General features: G+C 41.4%; 1 protein-coding gene across 1 annotated transcript; it reads left to right on the forward strand.

The window, feature by feature from the left end:
- Nucleotides 1-17,147: 17,147 nt before the first annotated feature.
- LOC122471368 (olfactory receptor 56-like) lies at nucleotides 17,148-18,098 on the forward strand. Its single transcript, XM_043559910.1, has one exon. The coding sequence runs from the start codon at nucleotides 17,148-17,150 to the stop codon at nucleotides 18,096-18,098; it is 951 nt and encodes a 316-aa protein (XP_043415845.1).
- Nucleotides 18,099-18,299: the final 201 nt, after the last annotated feature.

Genomic DNA, 18,299 nt, shown 5'->3' on the forward strand with positions numbered 1-18,299 from the left:
TTTCTTTATTGGCCGTGTGTCCAGATGAACTATCCATTTCTGTAAGTAGGGTGTTAAAGTCCCCTGCAATTACCACATTCTTATCAATAAGGTTGCTTATGTTTGTCAGTAATTGTTTTATATATTTGGGGGCTCCCATATTTGTCACATAGACATTGGTAATTGTTAGCTCTTCCTGATGGATAGACCCTGTAATTATAATATAATGCCCTTATTCATCTCTTGTTACAGCCTTTAATTTAAAGTCTAGTTTGTCTGATATAAGTATGGCTACTCCAGCTCTCTTTTGACTTCCAGCAGCATGATAAATAATTCTACATCCCCTCAGTTTCAATCTGAAGATGTCCTCAAGTCTAAAATGAGTCTCTTGTAGACAGCAAATAGATGGGTCTTGTTTTTTTATCCATTCTGATACCCTATGTCTTTTGGTTGGCGCATTTAATCCATTTACATTCAGTGTTATTATAGAAAGATATGGGTTTAGAGTCATTGTGATGTCCGTAGGTTTCATGCTTGTAGCGCTGTCTCTGGTACTTTGTCTCACAGGATCCCCCTTCAGATCTCTTGTAGGGATGGTTTAGTGTTGATTAATTCCTTCAGTTTTTGTTTGTTTGGGAAGACCTTTATCTCTCCTTCTATTCTAAATTACAGACTTGCTGGATAAAGGATTCTCGGCTGTTTATTTTTTCTGTTTAGCACACTGAAGATCTCGTGCCAATCCTTTCTGGCCTGCCAAGTTTCAAAAGAGAGATCAGTCACGAGTCTTATAGGTCTCCCCTTATATGTGAGGGCACGTTTATCCCTTGCTGCTTTCAGAATTTTCTCTTTATCCTTGTATTTTGCCAGTTTCACTATGATATGTCGTGCAGAAGATCGATTCAAGTTACGTCTGAAGGGAGTTCTCTGTGCCTCTTGGATTACAATGCCTTTTTCCTTCCCCAGATCAGGGAAGTTCTCACCTATTATTTCTTCAAGTACACCTTCAGCACCTTTCCTTCCTCCTTGGAATACCAATTATGCGTAGATTATTTCTCTTTAGTGCATAACTTAGTTCTCTAATTTTCCCCTCATACTCCTGGATTTTTTTTATCTCTCTTTTTCTCAGCTTCCTCTGTTTCCATAATTTTATCTTCTAGTTCACCTAATCTCTCCTCTGCTTCTTCAATCCAAGCTGTGGTCGCCTCCATTTTATTTTGCACCTCATTTATAGCATTTTTTAGCTCATCCTGACTGTTTCTTAGTCCACAGTCAGAGTGGTGTGTAACTTATCTTCCCCTCTTCCAGGGGCAGGACCCACTGTGGAGTGGTGTGTCCCCTGTCTGGGCTCCTTGCACACTGCCAGGCTTGTGGTGCTGCTTCAATGGGATCTGGTGTATTAGCGGGGGTGGGTCTGCAATTGCACAGAGGCTGGAGGGGCAGGCTTAGCTTGCTTTGCTGTGGGCAGTCCCCCTGTGGGAGGGGCTTTGCAGCACTGGGAGGGAGGCAGACCCATTGGAGGGATGGATCCACAGAAGCACAGCGTTGGGCCTTTGCCCGGTGCAAACAAGTTAGATGGTGATGGGAACTGGTTCCCTTTGGAATTTCAGTGGGGATGGGAGAGGGATATGGTGCTTGCCAGTGCCTTTGTTCCCCCAGGAAGCTGAGCTCTGTCTTCTGGGGCTCAACAACTCTCCCTCCCAGTGTCCTCTGGCCCTCATCACTCTGAGAGAGCAGAGCTGTTGACTTTTAACATTCTAGATGTTATGTCCTGCTGGCTGTCAGAACTCACAGAGTCTGGCCTCTCTGATTTTGCAAGCCAGATGTCTGGGGGCTCTGCCTTGCCAGGAATGCTGCCTCTCTGCCCTGGCTCCCTCCTACCAGTCCGTGTAGCGTCCACCGCCTCTCTGCCCTTCCTACCCTCTTCTGTGGGCCTCTTGTCTACGCTTGGCTCCAGAGAATCTGTTCTGCTAGTCTTCTGGTGGTTTTCTGGGTTATTTAGGCAGGTGTGGGTGGAATCTATGTGATCAGCAGGACGCGGTGAGCCCAGCATCCTCCATGCCATCATATTCCTAGAGTCCAAAGATGGCCTTTGTTATGTTGAGGTATGTTCCCTATAAACCTACTTTGTTTTTTATCATGAATGGGTGTGGTATTTTGTCAAATTCTCTCCCTGGATTTTTTGAAATGGTCATATTGTTTTTATTAATGTGATGTATCACATTGATTTGCAAAAATGAACCATCCTTGCAACACAGGAATAAATCCAACCTCATTGTAGTGAATTATTTTTTTAATGTATTGTTAGATTTGGTTCTCTAGTATTTAATTGATAAATTTTCAGTTTGCTATTATTTTATGAGATATTGGCCCATAGTTCTCTTTTTTAGTGGATCTTTATCTGGTTTTGGTATCAGAGTAATTCTGGCCTTGTAGAATGAATTTGGAAGTTTTGCTTCCTTTTTGATTTTTTGGAATTGTTTGAGAAGAAAGTATAAACTCTTCTTTAAAGGTTTCGTAGAATTCATCTGTGAAGCCATCTGATACTAAACGTTTTCTTTTTGGAAATTTTTAGATTACTTATTCAATTTCTTTTTCTGGCTATCAGTTGTTCAAGTTTTCTATTTTTTCCTGTTTCAATTTGGGTAGTTTATATGTTTCTAGGGATCCATTTATTTCAGGTTGTCCAATTTGTTTACATATAGTTTTTCACAATATTCTCTTATAATTGTATTTCTATGTTTTGGTTGTTATTTCTCTTCTCTCATTTATGATTTTGTTCAGGTCTTTCCTCTTTTCCTTCTTTTCTCTTTTTTTTCTAAGATACAATTTTTATTTATAACATTTCAATTAAACAAGTATGTCATAACCTTAAAATAGTTTTGTAACAGTGTTTATCTTTAAAGATTAAATTAATTTCAAAAAATCATTTTTATTTCTTCTATGTTATTTTGCACATGGCTTTTGAATCATGTATAGAAGTTTTTTGTTCCAGTGACATAAAATGGTAGTTGGTTAGATTATTCTTTTTTTTTTTAATACAATTTATTGTCAATTGGTTTCCATACAACACCCAGTGCTCATCCCAACAAGTGCCCTCCTCCCTGCCCACCACCCATTTTTGCCTCTCCAAAACCCCCCATCTACCCTTAGTTTGTTCTCAGTACTTAAGAGTCTCTAATGGTTTGCCTCCTTCCATCTCTGTAACTTTTTTTTTCTCCTTCCCCTCCCCCATGATCTTCTGTTAAGTTTCTCAAGATCCACATTAGTGAAAACATATGGTATCTGTCTTTCTCTGCCTGGCCTCTTTCACTTGGTATAATACCCTCCAGTTCCATCCACGTTGCTACGAATGGCCAAATTTCATTCTTTCTCATTGGCAAGTAGTACTTCACTGTACCATATCTTCTTTATCTACTCATCAGTTGGACATTTAGGCTCTTTCCATAATTTGGCTATTGTTGAAAGTGCTGATATAAATTTGGGGTACAAGTCCCCCTATGCATCAGCATTCCTATATCCACTGGGTAGATTCTTAGCAATAGCATTTTCCATTTCTTTGTATTTTCATAGGGTAGTTGTATTTTTAATTTTTTGAGGAACCCCCACACTCTTTTCCAGAGAAGCTGCACCAGTTTGCATTCCCACCAACAGTGCAAGAGGGTTCCTGTTTCTCCACATCCTCACCAGCATCTATAGTCTCCTGATTTGTTCATTTTAGCCACTCTGACTGGAGTGAGGTGGTATCTTAGTGTGGTTTTGATTTGTATTTCCCTGATGAGGAGCAACGTTGAGCATCATTATATGTGTCTGTTGGCCATCTGGATGTCTTCTTTGGAAAAGTGTCTATTCACGTTTTCTGCCCATTTCTTCACTGGACTATTTGTTTTTCAGGGGTGGAGTTTGGTGAGTTCTTTATAGATTTTGGATACTAGCCCTTTGTACAATATGTCATTTGCAAATAACTTTTCCCATTCCGTTGGTTGCCTTTTAGTTTTGTTGATTTTTTCCTTTGCTGTGCAGAAGCTTTTTATCTTCATGAGGTGCCAATAGTTCATCTTTGCTTTTAATTCCCTTGCCTTTGGGGATGTGTCAAGTAAGAAATTGCTGCGGTGAGGTCAGAGAGGTTTTTCCAGCTTTCTCCTCTAGGGTTTTGATGGTTTCCTGTCTCACATTCAGGTCCTTCATCCATTTTGAGTTTATTTTTGTGAATGGTGTAAGAAAGTTGTCTAGTTTCATTCTTCTGCATGTTGCTGTCCAGTTCTCCCAGCACCATTTGTGAAAGAGACTTTTTTCCATCGGATATTCTTTCCTGCTTTGTCAAAGATTAGTTGGCCATACTTTTGTGGGTGCAATTCTAGAGTCTCTATTCCATTGGTCTATGTGTCTGTTTTTGTGTCAATACCATGCTGTCTTGATGATTACAGCTTTGTAGTAGAGGCTACAGTCTGGGACTGTGATGCCTCCTGCTTTGGTCTTCCTCAAAATTACTTTGGCTATTTGGGGTCTTTGTGGTTCCATACAGATTTTAGGATTGCTTGTTCTAGCTTCGAGAAGAATGCTGGTGCAATTCTGATTGGGATTGCATTGAATGTGTAGATAGCTTTGGGTAGCATTGATATTTTAATAATATTTATTCTTCCAATCCATGAGCACAGAATGTTTTTCCATTTCTTTATATCTTCTTCAATTTCCTTCATAAGCTTTCTATAGTTTTCAGCATAGAGATCTTTCACATCTTTGGTTAGATTTATTCTTACGTATTTTATGATTCTTGGTGAGATTGTGAATGGAATCAGTTTCTTTATTTCTGTTTCTATTGTTTCATTATTGGTGTATAAGAATGCAACTGATTTCTGTACATTAATTTTGTATCCTGCGACTGCTGAATTCATGTAGCAGTTCTAGCAGACTTTTGGTGGAGTCTGTCGGGTTTTCCATGTAGAGTATCATGTCATCTGCAAAAAGTGAAACTTTGACTTCATCTTTGCCAATTTTGATGCCTTTGATTTCATTTTGTTGTCTTATTTCTGATGCTAGAACTTCCAACACTATGTTAAAGAACAGTGGCAAGAGTGGACATCCCTGTCGTGCTCCACGTCTCAGGGGGAAAGCTCTCAGTTTTTCCCCATTGAGGATGATATTAGCTGTGGGCTTTTCATAAATGGCTTCTATGAGGTTTCTGTATGTTCCAGCTTTCTCAAGGGATTTTATAAAAAAGGACGCTAGGGGCGCCTGGGTGGCGCAGTCGGTTAAACGTCCGACCTCAGCCAGGTCACGGTCTCGCGGTCCGTGAGTTCGAGCCCCGCGTCAGGCTCTGGGCTGATGGCTCAGAGCCTGGAGCCTGTTTCCGATTCTGTGTCTCCCTCTCTATCTGCCCCTCCCCCGTTCATGCTCTGTCTCTCTCTATCCCAAAAATAAATAAATGTTGAAAAAAAAAATTAAAAAAAAAAAAAGGACGCTGTATTTTGTCAAATGCTTTTTCTGCATCTAGTGACAGTATTATATGGCTCTTATATGGCTCTTTTATTAATGTGATGTATCACAGTGATTGATTTGTGAATGCTGACCTAGCCCTGCAACCAAGGAGTGAATCCCACTTGATCATGGTGAATAATTCTTTTTATATGCTGTTGAATTCGATTCGCTAGTATCTTATTGAGAATTTTTGCTTCCATATTCATCAGGGATATTGGCCTGTAGTTCTCTTTTTTGCTGGGCCTTTGTCTGGTTTGGGAATCAAAGTAATGCTGGCTTCATAAAATGAGTCTGGAAGTTTTCCTTCCCTTTCTATTTTTTAGAACAGCTTGAGAAGGATAGGTATTAACTCTGCTTTAAATGTCTGGTAGAGGGGCGCCTGGGTGGCGCAGTCGGTTAAGCGTCCGACTTCAGCCAGGTCACGATCTCGCGGTCCGGGAGTTCGAGCCCCACGTCGGGCTCTGGGCTGATGGCTCAGAGCCTGGAGCCTGTTTCCGATTCTGTGTCTCCCTCTCTCTCTGCCCCTCCCCCGTTCATGCTCTGTCTCTCTCTGTCCCAAAAATAAATAAAAAACGTTGAAAAAAAATTAAAAAAAAATAAATTAAAAAAAAAATAAATGTCTGGTAGAATTCCCCAAGGACGACATCTGGTCCAGGACTCTTATTTGTTGGGAGATTTTTGATAACTGATTCAATTTCTTCACTAGTTATGGGTCTGTTAAAATTTTCTATTTCTTCCTGTTTGAGTTTTGGTAGTGTGTGGGTGTTTAGGAATCTGTCCATTTCTTCCAGGTTGTCCAGTTTTTTGGCATATAATTTCTCACGGTATTCCCTGACAATTGCTTGTATTTCTCAGGGATTGGTTGTGATAAATCCATTTTTATCCATGATTTTATCTATTTGGGTCCTCTCTCTTTTCTTTTGGAGAAGACTGACCAGAGGTGTATCAATTTTGTTTATCTTTTTCTTTAAAAAAATTTTTAATGTCTATTTATTTTTGAGAGAGAGAGAGAGAGAGAGAGAACATAAGCAGGGGAGGGGCAGAAAGAGAGGGAGACACAGAAACTGAAGCAGGCTCCAGGCTCTGAGCTGTCAGCACAGAGCCTGACGCAGGGCTCGAACTCATGAACTGTGACATCGTGACCTGAGCTGAAGTCAGAGGCTTAACCGACTGAGCCACCCAGGTGCCCCAATTTTGTTTAGTTTTTCAAAAAACCAACTCTTGGTTTCATTGGTCTGCTCTACTGTTTTTTGTTTTTGTTTTTGTTTTTTTTTAATTGTATAGTGTTTATTTTTGCTCTGATCTTCATTATGCTTTCTTCTGCTGGGTTTGGGGTGTCTTTGCTGTTCTGCTTCCAGTTCCTTTAGGTGTGCTGTTAGATTTTGTATTTGGGATTTTTCTTGTTTCTTGAGATAGGCCTGGATTGCAATGTATTTTCCTCTCAGGACTGCCTTTGCTGCATCCCAAAGGGTTTGGATTGTTGTATTTTAATTTTCATTTGTTTCCATATATTTTTTAATACTTCCCTAATTGCCTGGTTGACCCATTTGTTTCAGCGTAGGATGTTATTTAACCTCCATGCTCTTGGAGGTTTTCCAGATTTTTCCTGTGGTTGATTTCAAGTTTCACAGCATTGTGATCTGAAAGTGTGCATGGTATGATCTCAATTCTTTTATATTTATGGAGGGCTGGTTTGTGACCCATTATGTGACCTATCTTGGAGAATGTCCATGTCCACTCAAGAAGAAGTATATTCTGCTGCTTTGGGATGCAGCGTTCTAAATATATCTGTCAAGTCCATCTGGTCCAATGTATCATTCAGGGCCCTTGTTTCTTTATTGATCCTGTGTCTAGATGATCTCTCCATTGTTGTAAGTCGAGTATTAAAGTCCCCTGCAATTACCCCATTCATATCAATAGGGTTGCTGATGTTTGTGATTAATTGTTTTATATATTTGGGGGCTCCCGTATTTGGCACATAGACATTGACAATTGTTAGCTCTTCCTGATGGATAGACCCTGTAATTATTATATAATGCCCTTCTTCATCTCTTGTTACAGCCTTTAATTTAAAGTCTAGTTTGTCTGATACAAGTATAGCTACCCCAGTTTCTTGTGACTTCCAGTGGCTTGATAGATAGTTTTCCATCCCCTCACTTTCAATCTGAAGGTGTTCTCAGGTATAAAATGAGTCTCTCATAGACAGCAAATAAATGGGTCTTTTTTTAAAACCTATTCTGATACCCTATGTCTTCTGCTTGGAGCACTTAGTTCATTTACATTCAGTGTTATTGTTAAAAGATATGGGTTTAGAGTCATTGTGTTATCTGTGGGTTTCATGCTTATAGTGATGTCTCTGGTATTTTGTTCTCCTTGCAATATTCACTCACAGTATCCCCTTAGGACCTATTATAGGGCTGGTTTAGTGGTCTTGAATTCCTTCAGTTTTTGTTTGTTTGGGAACACCTGCATCTCTCCTTCTATTCTGAGTGACAGGCTTGTTGGATAAAGGATTATTGGATGCATTTTTTTCTGTTCATTACATTGAAGATTTCCTACCATTCCTTTCTGGCCTGCCAAATTTCAGTAGATAGATCTGCTACTACCCTTATGTGTCTACCTTTGTATGTTAAGGCCCGTTTATTCCTAGCTGCTTTCAGAATTCTCTTTATTCTTGTATTTTGCCAGTTTCACCGTGATATGTTGTGCAGATGATCGATTCAAGTTACATCTGAAGGGAGTTCTCTGTGCCTGTTGGACTTGAATGTCTGTTTCTTTGCCCAGATCGGGGAAGTTCTCAGCTATGATTTGTTCAAGTGCACCTTCAGCCCCTTTCTCTCTCTCTTCTTCTTCTGTAATTCCTATGATACAGATATTGTTCCCTTTGTTCGCATCAGTTAGTTCTCTAATTCTCCCCTCATACTCCTGAATTTTTTTATCTCTCTTTTTCTCAGCTTCCTCTTTTTCCATAATTTTGTCTTGTAACTCACCTATTCTCCCCTCTGCCTGTTCAATCCGTGCTGTTGCTCTCTTCACTTTATTTTGTACCTCATTTATAGCTTTTTAAAATTAATGATGACTATTGTTTAGTCCCTTCTTGTCTGTAGCAATAGTTCTCTGCTCTCCTTTATGCTTTTTTCAAACCCAGCAGTTAATTTTATGGCTATTACTCTAAATTCTTGTTCAGTTACATTGCTTAAATCAGTTTTGATCAATTAGTTAACTTCCTGGAATTTTTTCTTGAGAATTCTTCCATTTCATAATTTTCTAGTTTTCTGTCCCTTATGAGTTTTAAAACTTGTTGTGTACTCTGCCCCTTTGAGCACTGCTATATTAAAGGGGTGTCATATACTGACCAGGGCCTGGCCCTTCAAGAGTTTCTTTTGGAGAGTGTTATTTGCTCTCTGTTGTGATTTTGGTTATTTTATTTCCCTACTCGTAGTGATATTTTAGACCCACCACCAGGTGTGCTTTGATTTGTTCCTTGGAGTAGCTCTGTAAAGTAAAACAAACAGACAAAAACACACAAGCACCCAAAGAAAACAAAAAAAAAATTAAGAAAAGCAAAAACTATGAGTCACTCATATGAGGACTTTAAGAGACAAAACAGATAAACATAAGGGAAGGGAAACAAAAATAATATGAAAACAGAGAGGGGGACAAAACAGAAAAGACTCATAAATATGGAGAACAAACTGAGGGTTGCTGGAGGGGATGTGGGACGGGGGATGGGCTAAATGGGTAAGGGGCATTAAGGAATCTACTCCTGAAATCATTGTTTCACTATATGCTAATTTGGATGTAAATTTTAAAAAATAAAAAATAAAATAAAATAAAGAAAAGCTAAAAACTAAAAACAAAAAATACTGACTACAGGTAAAGAACAGGGTGGAGGTGGTGCTGATGGAAGAGTACATACAAAGAGAGGAATGACAGGAACGTGGAAGAAGAAAAAATAAACATTGACTAGGCAGAGAGACTAAAAGGCTTAATCCAGAGAGAGAAGAGAGAGAGAGAGAGAGAGAGAGAGAGAGAGAATAAAATAAAGAAGGAGGCATGGATAAAGAAAAGAAAATAAAGTTACCCAAAACTATACGGCTTGATTATTCCAGAGAGAGGAAGGAAAGTAAAGAAGGAGGTGTAGAACATGTATGAAGAGAATTGATTCAATATGTCTGTTTAAACAAACCAATAACCAGAGTAACCCGCCTAGAAGATGGAAAAGATAAGGAGGAGAAATGGGTAGAATATATCTATATACCCAGAATTGACCCAGAGTTAATCCAGGCAATGCTGCAGCGCTGGTCTAGAGGTTAAGCAGGGTCTATTCAGCTCCAGTAGATATGCAGTTACCAGGTGTGGAGGGGTGTGGTTTTGTGTAGTCTGGTCCCACCTTCACTATGGGCCCTGGGACTGATACCAGAGGCCCTGCCTTGGTCGGAGGGTGGGGAATGGCGATCCCCCAGTCTCTTCTCCATGGACCAGACCCAGACCTGGACTCAGTGGACTCTATTTGAGTCGTCCTCACTGTGCCTCAGGCACAGATGGCATGGTCCTTCTCTGCCAACTCCCCTGACCCTGTGCTTGGCTAGGATTCAAAGTCCTGCTCCATGCACTCTGGCACTGGGGAAGTGCCTCTCAGTGTGGTCCAGTATGTGGTCCTGGCTGGCTTTGTCCATGCTGCTACCCTTCAGGGAGGACTGCCTTCTCCTACTGTGGACTGCCCTGCCCACCTCCCCACTGAGCCCTGGGGGTGACAGACGCAGGCAGGTTTTCTCTTTTCCCACAGCACTCCAGAGAGGGGGCCACCTTCTCCTACTGCAGACTGCACCCTCGACCTGGTCACTGAGCCTGGGGGTGTTGGACACAGGCAGGCTTTGTTCTGTTCCTCTGCCTTCCAGGGAGGGGATCACTTTTTTCTACTGCAGACTGCACCCTCAAGCAGTCACTGAGCCCCAGGATGGTGGACGCAGGCAGGCTTTGTTCTGTCCCACAGCACTCCAGGGAGAGGGCCACTTTCTCCTGCGGAATGAGCCCTTGGCCCAGCCGCTGAGCCTGGGGGTGGTGGAGGCTTTGTACTATCGCCCAGCCCTCCAGGGAGGGGACTGCTTTTTCTCACTGTGGACTGCGCCCCTGACCTAGCACCCAAACCAGGGCAGGCTCCTGTCTTCCCCAGATGCATGAACAGGGAGCCAGCCCCAGTCCAAAGAAAGCCCTGCAGTTAGAGATAGGATCCCTCTCAGTCCCAGTCCGAGGTCTTTCTCGTGTCCAGATACGGTCCTACACTTCCCAAGCTGCTCTTTCTCTTTCCTTTGTCTCTCCACAGAAGAGGATCCCTCCCTCCATGCCTATGTGGCCTGTTTTTATCTCCCCCAGTTCGCAATCACCCACCAATCTTTTCTCAAGTTGTCCCATTTTCTTCCTGGTAGATTCAGTCTCTTTTCCTCCCAGACTCTGGGGTTCAAAATCCTTTGGCTTCAGCACTTCTTTGAGAGCAACAATTATCTTTTAAAATATCCTTATTGAACCTGTTGTGTCTTTCTTAAATTTTCAGATACCTATGTTGCTATACTTGATAGTATCCCACAGTTCTCTTAGGCTGTATTCATTATACTTACTTCCTTTTTTAAATATAATTTATTGTCAAGCTGGCTAACATACAGTGTATACAGTGTGCTCTTGGTTTTGGGGGTAGGTTCCCATGATTCATTGATTACACACAACACCCAGTGCTCATCCCAACTGCCCTCCTCAATGCCCGTCACCCATTTCCCCCTCTCCCCCACACTCCTCCCCAATCAACCCTCAGTCTGTTCTATGTATTTAAGAGTCTCTTACTGGTTGCTTCCCTCCCTCTCTGTAACTATTTTTTTCCCTTCCCTTCCTCCATGGTCTTCTGTTAAGTCTCTTAAGTTCCACATATGAGTGAAAACATATATCTGTCTTTCTCTGACTGACTTAGTTCACTTAGCATAATACTCTGCAGTTCCATCCACATTGCTGCAAATGGCAAGATTTCATTCTTTCTCATTGCCATATACTTATTTTTTCTTTTGCTCCTTACACCTGATACCCTGAATTGATCTATAATTAACTGTTGACTTTTTTTCTTACACTTTTTAATTCCTTTTTGTGCTTTATAGTTTTTCACAAAACCCTGAACATTTTGAATATTATCTGGTAATCTTATAAATCAGATTTCCCCCTTCTTAGAATTTTTTTTGCTTTATATATATAGTTAATTAATTAATTAATTAATTAATCAGTCTTTAGGCTTTAGTTATTTGTTTAGTGAGCTTTATCTATTTTTGTAAAGTCTTTTTTTTTGTATCTGCTTTTGAGCTTTAGAGAGATGGGAGGGCAGTGACACTAGTAACTATAATTCTTAGAACCTGAAATAGGGAGAACACTTTAGATATTTTATTCAATTTAATGCTCACAACAAATATTTTGTAGTAAATATCATCATTCTGGTTACACATGAGGAAACTGGGGTTCAGATTAGTCCCTTGCCCAAGGTCAAGTCTACATAAGATTCTCACCCAGCTCTGTCTGACTTCAAGGTCAAGTGTCTGTGCTATGCTACCTTTATTTGTGTGAATTTCTTAGTAGAAGAGAAGTCAAGTGGGTAGGAGCTGACAGGATAGTAGGAGGTGGTCAGTGTCAGGGACAGATGAACTCTTAGCAGAGTGTTTGTTGAATCCTTGACTTCTTTGAATTCCAGTGTAATTGAGCTCTGAGATCAGAAGAGTCAATGTGATCTTTGATGATTGCCTTATCATTAGGCTGAGGTATTGGGAGGAGGCAGAAAAATGTAGAGGAGTGACACTCTGGAAATCTCTGGAAAATGACCTTTGCTTACATACAGTATTTAGTGGACATTTTAAAAGTGGGACATAACACAGAACAAAAGCCAATGTTTTCCATTCCCTTTTGGAATGGAAGAAGAGCCAATTAGGTTGACCCGTAGAAAACCTTCCCCAATTTTCCTCTCCTCCTTCTCCTGGGAGAGATTTTGTTTTTTGGTGTAGCTGAGATGAGCAGAGAACTTTGCAGGAAGCTCCCTTACTTGTGAAGTTTAATTGCCAGACACTAGGGACAGAGATATGACAGAAGATGAATCTCCAAGGATTTGTGAAAATAGAAGCAATTTTCCTTAGTCACAGAAAAGGGGAGAACAATGGGTAGCAGTGAGGAGTGAGGGAATAAAACCTATTAGCTTGGCACTCAACCTGGCCCAACAAAGGGTCTCTTGCAAAGGTGAGAGGCTCCTTGCTAGTCCCCATTGTCTCTTCCCATCCTGGTCCAGACCTCTCCCTCCTGCTCCTATGGATGAGGGTTATATGATCTCTCTGTATTATAATTGTTCTGTAAATCTTTTTCTTAACGCCAAAAATTCTGCCAGGGTTTTAGCATGAAGCTTAGTCTTCTATATTTTTTTGTATTCTTTCTTTCAGAACCCATTTTATTCCCATTTTTACCAGTCTTAATGCATTTTTTCAAAACTTTTCCACAGCCCTCTAGAAGGCATCAGGCATTTCCTTCCTGTGGATGGAGAGTGGCCCACGCACCTCAGTTAACTTCATTTTCTCAGAATAGGAAGAGATTCTAGAGGAGTTCTGACCACACAAGTCTTTCTTCTGGAAATTTTCTTCTCTACCTTAACTCCCTTCTGCTTCAATTTTAGTTCCATTTCCTTCCAAGGACATGGAGGTCCCCTGGCTTCCAGGGAGAGATCCTGCTGCAGACCCAACTGATTAGGGCAGCCATCCCTTGGTGAGTCTGTTTTCCAAGGACATAGGACTCCAGACTCCTGATCTGCCCTCCTCACTCCCAGATCCTTCCTGGCGTCATTAATTACATCATTTCAAGGTAAGATTCTTCCTCTATGTGTCTTGTATTTCCTCTTTCTGTTACCAAATGCTTAAAATGTTTGTTCACCCTACCACTACCTTTGCCATTCACCTGCTTACTACTTCTCTTGAAGTAGAGACCTCTTGTGTAGTTAGAATTTGTTTCTTGGTTTTTTTTTTTTTTGCCTCCTAATTCTTTATTCTGTGGGTAGAACTAGAGATGACCTGAGGGTTGTTTCATCTAACCTGTCGTATTACTGCTTGGGAGACTGTCACCCAGGAGAGGAAGTGAATTCCTCAGGGTCTTCCAACAGGTTTTAGGAAGGGTGGGGACTGTTTTGTCTTTGCAAGTCTAGAGAGGATGTGACAATGGCTCCCTCTAGGGCACTGGGAAAGCTATATTTTCCTGATCTCATCTGGCTATTAGATTTGGATGAGAGTGTTGAAGTTGTCTCCTGCTGACCCACCTACAAATGCCTATATTTCTAACTCGGGAAAAAGTTCCTGCTTGCTGCTCCTCCACACCTTGTATATATTTTTCTGTTTGGATATTTTCTCCTATACCCCTTCTTCTTGAAGGAACTCAGTGCTCTGATATTTTTACAAACATGCTTTGGTGTTTTTGCTCCCTGTCCTACCTGCAGTTTCCTTTCATTTCATAGCTGTGCCATGAATCTGACTACTTTCTGATGCAGATATCCCCAACACAATTCCCAGCGAACCTCTTTATGAGTCACTTACACACAGCGTAGGGCTTTGACATGTCTGATCTAAGGGGTGCAGGACTGCCTTCTTACTATTAAATATCCCCAACATTGCCCAACTTAAACAATATGTATTTTGGCCTCTTGGTAAGACTTTACAGGGAGAAATTTGCATCTCAGTGGAGGAGACTAGGAAGTGTCAGGCCATGACTATTGACTCTGCTCATATTGGAAGCACCCGTTTCTGCCTGAAGGGCCAGGAACTGCTATGAGAAGACTTTGATGGGGAAGGACTTCAAAGAGAGGCAGAAAGATTTCAGGCAAAGTGGTCTGCTCCACTTTCCCAACAGGATGAAAAAGTCCGTGATGCTGGGCTCTACAGCCCCCAGAGTCCCAGAAGTCAGAGAGCTCATTGTGGCATTAATAGGAGAGTTCTGCCCCTATGCCTGGCTTCCCACTTCACTTAGGTTCTCCCTCTGTTTCTGTTCCTCATCCCACTTGTGTTTTTGCTTTCCCCCTGATCCTTCCTTCTTAGCATCTGTGTTCTCTCTTTCTCACTAAGTCTATGTTCCCTGCCCTCTATTACATTGTCTCTGTTTTCTTTCTTTCTTTCTTTTTTTTTTTTTTTTTTGGTCTCTTCTGGGAGATAACATTTCTGATGGTCTAACATTTTCTGTATTTTTCTCCTGTATCTTGTCTCCTTTAGCTTGACATTTTCTCATTACTCCTTTCATCTCTCCCTTCTTCCTTTGGTCTACGGTTACTGTTGCTCTCCCTTTAACTCCTCATCCTTTCATTCATGACTCACTGCATTCTGTGCTGTCACTCTGTGAGGCATACTGTCATGCCCTAGGACAGGACTCTCAATCTGCTCTAAGTGTATGACTGTAGTGTGTATGGCCAGGTAGCTCTGACAACAGAGATCCCATACAACACCCTAGATGTGACATCAAGAATAGTATACAGTGTTACTTTCTCTGTAAAAAAAAGTTAACAACTATGAATTTCTTACTTTTACTTGAAAAAATCCTAGTTGTTTCTTGTACAAGTTTTTAAAATATTATGCTACAAAGCAAGCTTAAAAAGACAAGATATGCCAGATACATTACTTACCTGCTTATATGACAATCTTCGCTTACATTCAAGGAATACACAAAGAAATTCTTGTCAAAAATTGAAATATTGCAGGTCAAACTAGAGTCCTTTTTTTGACCCTAATCCCCACCCAATTCTAACCCTTTCTCCAAGGTAATTATTGTTATTATACTCTGTGTCCTTTAGTAATTTATGTATAGTTGTTGCTCGTATTCTTTTCTTTTAATTTTTAAATGTTTACTTATTTTTTTTTAATTTTTTTTCAACGTTTATTTATTTTTGGGACAGAGGGAGACAGAGCATGAACGGGGGAGGGGCAGAGAGAGAGGGAGGCACAGAATCGGAAACAGGCTCCAGGCTCCGAGCCATCAGCCCAGAGCCTGACGCGGGGCTCGAACTCCCGGACCGCGCGATCGTGACCTGGCTGAAGTCGGACGCTTAACCAACTGCACCACCCAGGCGCCCCATATGTTTACTTATTTTTGAGAGACAGAGAGACAGTGCGAGCAGGAGAGGGGCAGAGAGAGAGAGGGAGGGGAGACACGAATCCAAAGCAGGCTTCAGGCTCTGGGCTGTCAGCACAGAGACCGATGCGGGGCTTGAACTCATGGACTGCGAGATCATGACCTAAGCTGAAGTTGGACACTTAACCGACTGAGCCACCTAGGCGCCCCTCATTTACAAAGTTTCTTAGAAAATACTTTAAGATTTTACATCTGGAAAATAAAAACCCTCTCTATCTCAGTTTTCCTACTTAAGAGGATAAATGATGAATCTTCTAGGGCAGTTATGCGGATTAAATGTGAGGATGTGGCAGAGTGTTCATTGTAAGACCTGGCACATAAGAAATGGTCAAGTAATGCCAGCTTTTGTCACTTCTAAACTACTAGGCATTGCTTATGTTATCACCTTCAATCTTTAATATCACTCTATATGATACTGTTAACCTTATCTGGGATAAGGAAGCTGAGGTTCAAAATTTTGCATAAGTGCTCAGTTCACAAAGCTGACACATGCCCTTGTTGTTTTAGTACTTTTTCCTGTAAAAGCAAATCCTTAAGTGAAGCTGGCCTTTGTAGGAGAGGCAACTATAAAGACTGAAGAACAGCCAATTCCTAGCAGAGACAGAAGCAATGATCACTTCAGCAATAAATAGCTCTAAATTTGCTTCTCAGTCATGTGAAGAAAGTCCTAGGAGTTAAAACAATGTCATTAGCAACAGCTTGCTTCTTTCCTTAAAAGTTTTTCCTTTTTTAAAAAATTGTATCTTAATTCCAGTGTACTTAACATATATTGTTATATTATGTTCAGGTGTACAATGTAATGATTCAATACTTCTATATATCACCCAGTGCTCATCATGACAAGTGCACTTCTTAATACCCACCACCTATTTAACTCATCCCCACATCCACCTCCCCTCTGGTAACCATCAGTTTGTTCTTTATAGTTAAGAGTCTGTTTCTTAATTTGTCTCTCTTTTTTTCCTTCATTCATTTGTTTTGTTTCTGAATTTCCACATGAGTGAAATCATATGGTTTTTGTCTTTCTCTGACTTATTTCACTTAGCATAATACTCTCTAGCTCCGTCAATGTCATTTCAAAGGGCAAGATTTCATTCTTTTTTATGGTTGAATAATATTTATATATAAACCACTTCATATATATCACTTCTTTATTTATCAATCAATGAATACTTGGGCTGCTTCCATAATTTAGTTATTATAAATAATAATACTAAAAACATACGGGTGCATGTAATTTTTGGGTAAATACACAATAATGTGATTATTGGATCATATGGTTGTTCTATTTTTAACTATTGAGGAAACTCCATACTATTTTCCACAGTGAAATCCTGTATCTTTGTTAGAGACTCTTTTTCTTTTTAAACAGAAATTTAAAGAGTTTATTCTAAACCCAGTAACATTTAAAGAGGACAGCACATTGGGCAAAGTTTTGATGTCTCAATATTGTGGCACTAAACATACACCTCCTGCTTCCAGATCGCAAGACTTTGGCACGTCCCTCTGCAGGAACAATGGCCTGGGTGGGAAACCAGACTCTGATCTCCCACTTCATCCTCCTGGGCCTTTTCACCCAGTCACCACTGCACTTCTTCCTCTTTTCCATCATCATGGTCATGTTCCTGGTGGCCCTCTCTGGAAATGGGCTCATGATCCTCCTCATCAATGTCGATTCTCGCCTGCACAACCCCATGTACTTCTTCCTCAGCTGGCTGTCACTCATGGATCTCATGCTCATCTCCACCATTGTGCCACGGATGGCCACTGACTTCCTCCTGGGCCATGGCGCCATCTCCTTCACAGGCTGTGGGCTTCAAATCCTCTTCTTCCTCACTCTCTTGGGGGATGAGTGCTTTCTGCTGGCCTTCATGGCCTATGACCGCTATGTAGCCATCAGCAACCCACTGAGGTACTCAGTGGTCATGAGCCGCCGTGTCTGCTGGCTCATGGTGACAGTGTCCTGGCTCTTTGGCCTGGTGGATGGACTTATCCAGGCCATCTTCACCCTGAACTTCCCCTACTGTGGCTCCCAGGAGGTTGATCACTTCTTCTGTGAGGTCCCTGCCATACTGAAGCTGGCCTGTGCTGACACCTCCCTCTATGAGACCATGATCTATGTCTGTTGCATCCTAATGCTGCTCCTGCCCTTCTCTGTCATCTCTGCTTCCTACCTGCAGATCCTGGCGGCTGTGCTCCATATGCGTTCTGCTGAAGGTCGGCAGAAGGCCTTTGCTACCTGCTCCTCTCACATGGCAGTGGTCTCCCTCTTCTATGGGGCTGCTATGATCACCTACATGCGACCCCAGGCCTACCACTCCTCCAAGCAGGACAAGGTGGTCTCGGCCTTCTACACCATGATCACCCCTATGCTCAATCCACTCATATACAGCCTGAGGAACAAGGAAGTGGCTGAGGCTCTCAGAAAACTCCTCAGGAGGTGTCCCTGTGGTGGGGGTCAGGGCTAGTTTGACATTAGCACCTGCAGATGGGGATTCTGGGGCCTGGGAACTTGGATTAGCCTCTGTAGTTTGATTGGAAGAGAAACAAATGTGCCATACTGAAAATAAAAGTCATTCTTTTGCCAGAGTTAATCAGATTAATACATCAATTCAGTTCATCATGTCCATGCTGAGTGTGGATAGTGTGGAAGAAGGGCTGGGTCAATG

This window comes from Prionailurus bengalensis, chromosome A1 (assembly GCF_016509475.1).
Source record: "Prionailurus bengalensis isolate Pbe53 chromosome A1, Fcat_Pben_1.1_paternal_pri, whole genome shotgun sequence".
In the NCBI taxonomy this organism is placed as follows: Eukaryota; Metazoa; Chordata; class Mammalia; order Carnivora; family Felidae; genus Prionailurus; species Prionailurus bengalensis.

Bases quoted from the DNA above. Each gene is read 5' to 3' on its own strand.
- LOC122471368 (XM_043559910.1), top strand. From the start codon at position 17,148: ATGGCCTGGGTGGGAAACCAGACTCTGATCTCCCACTTCATCCTCCTG.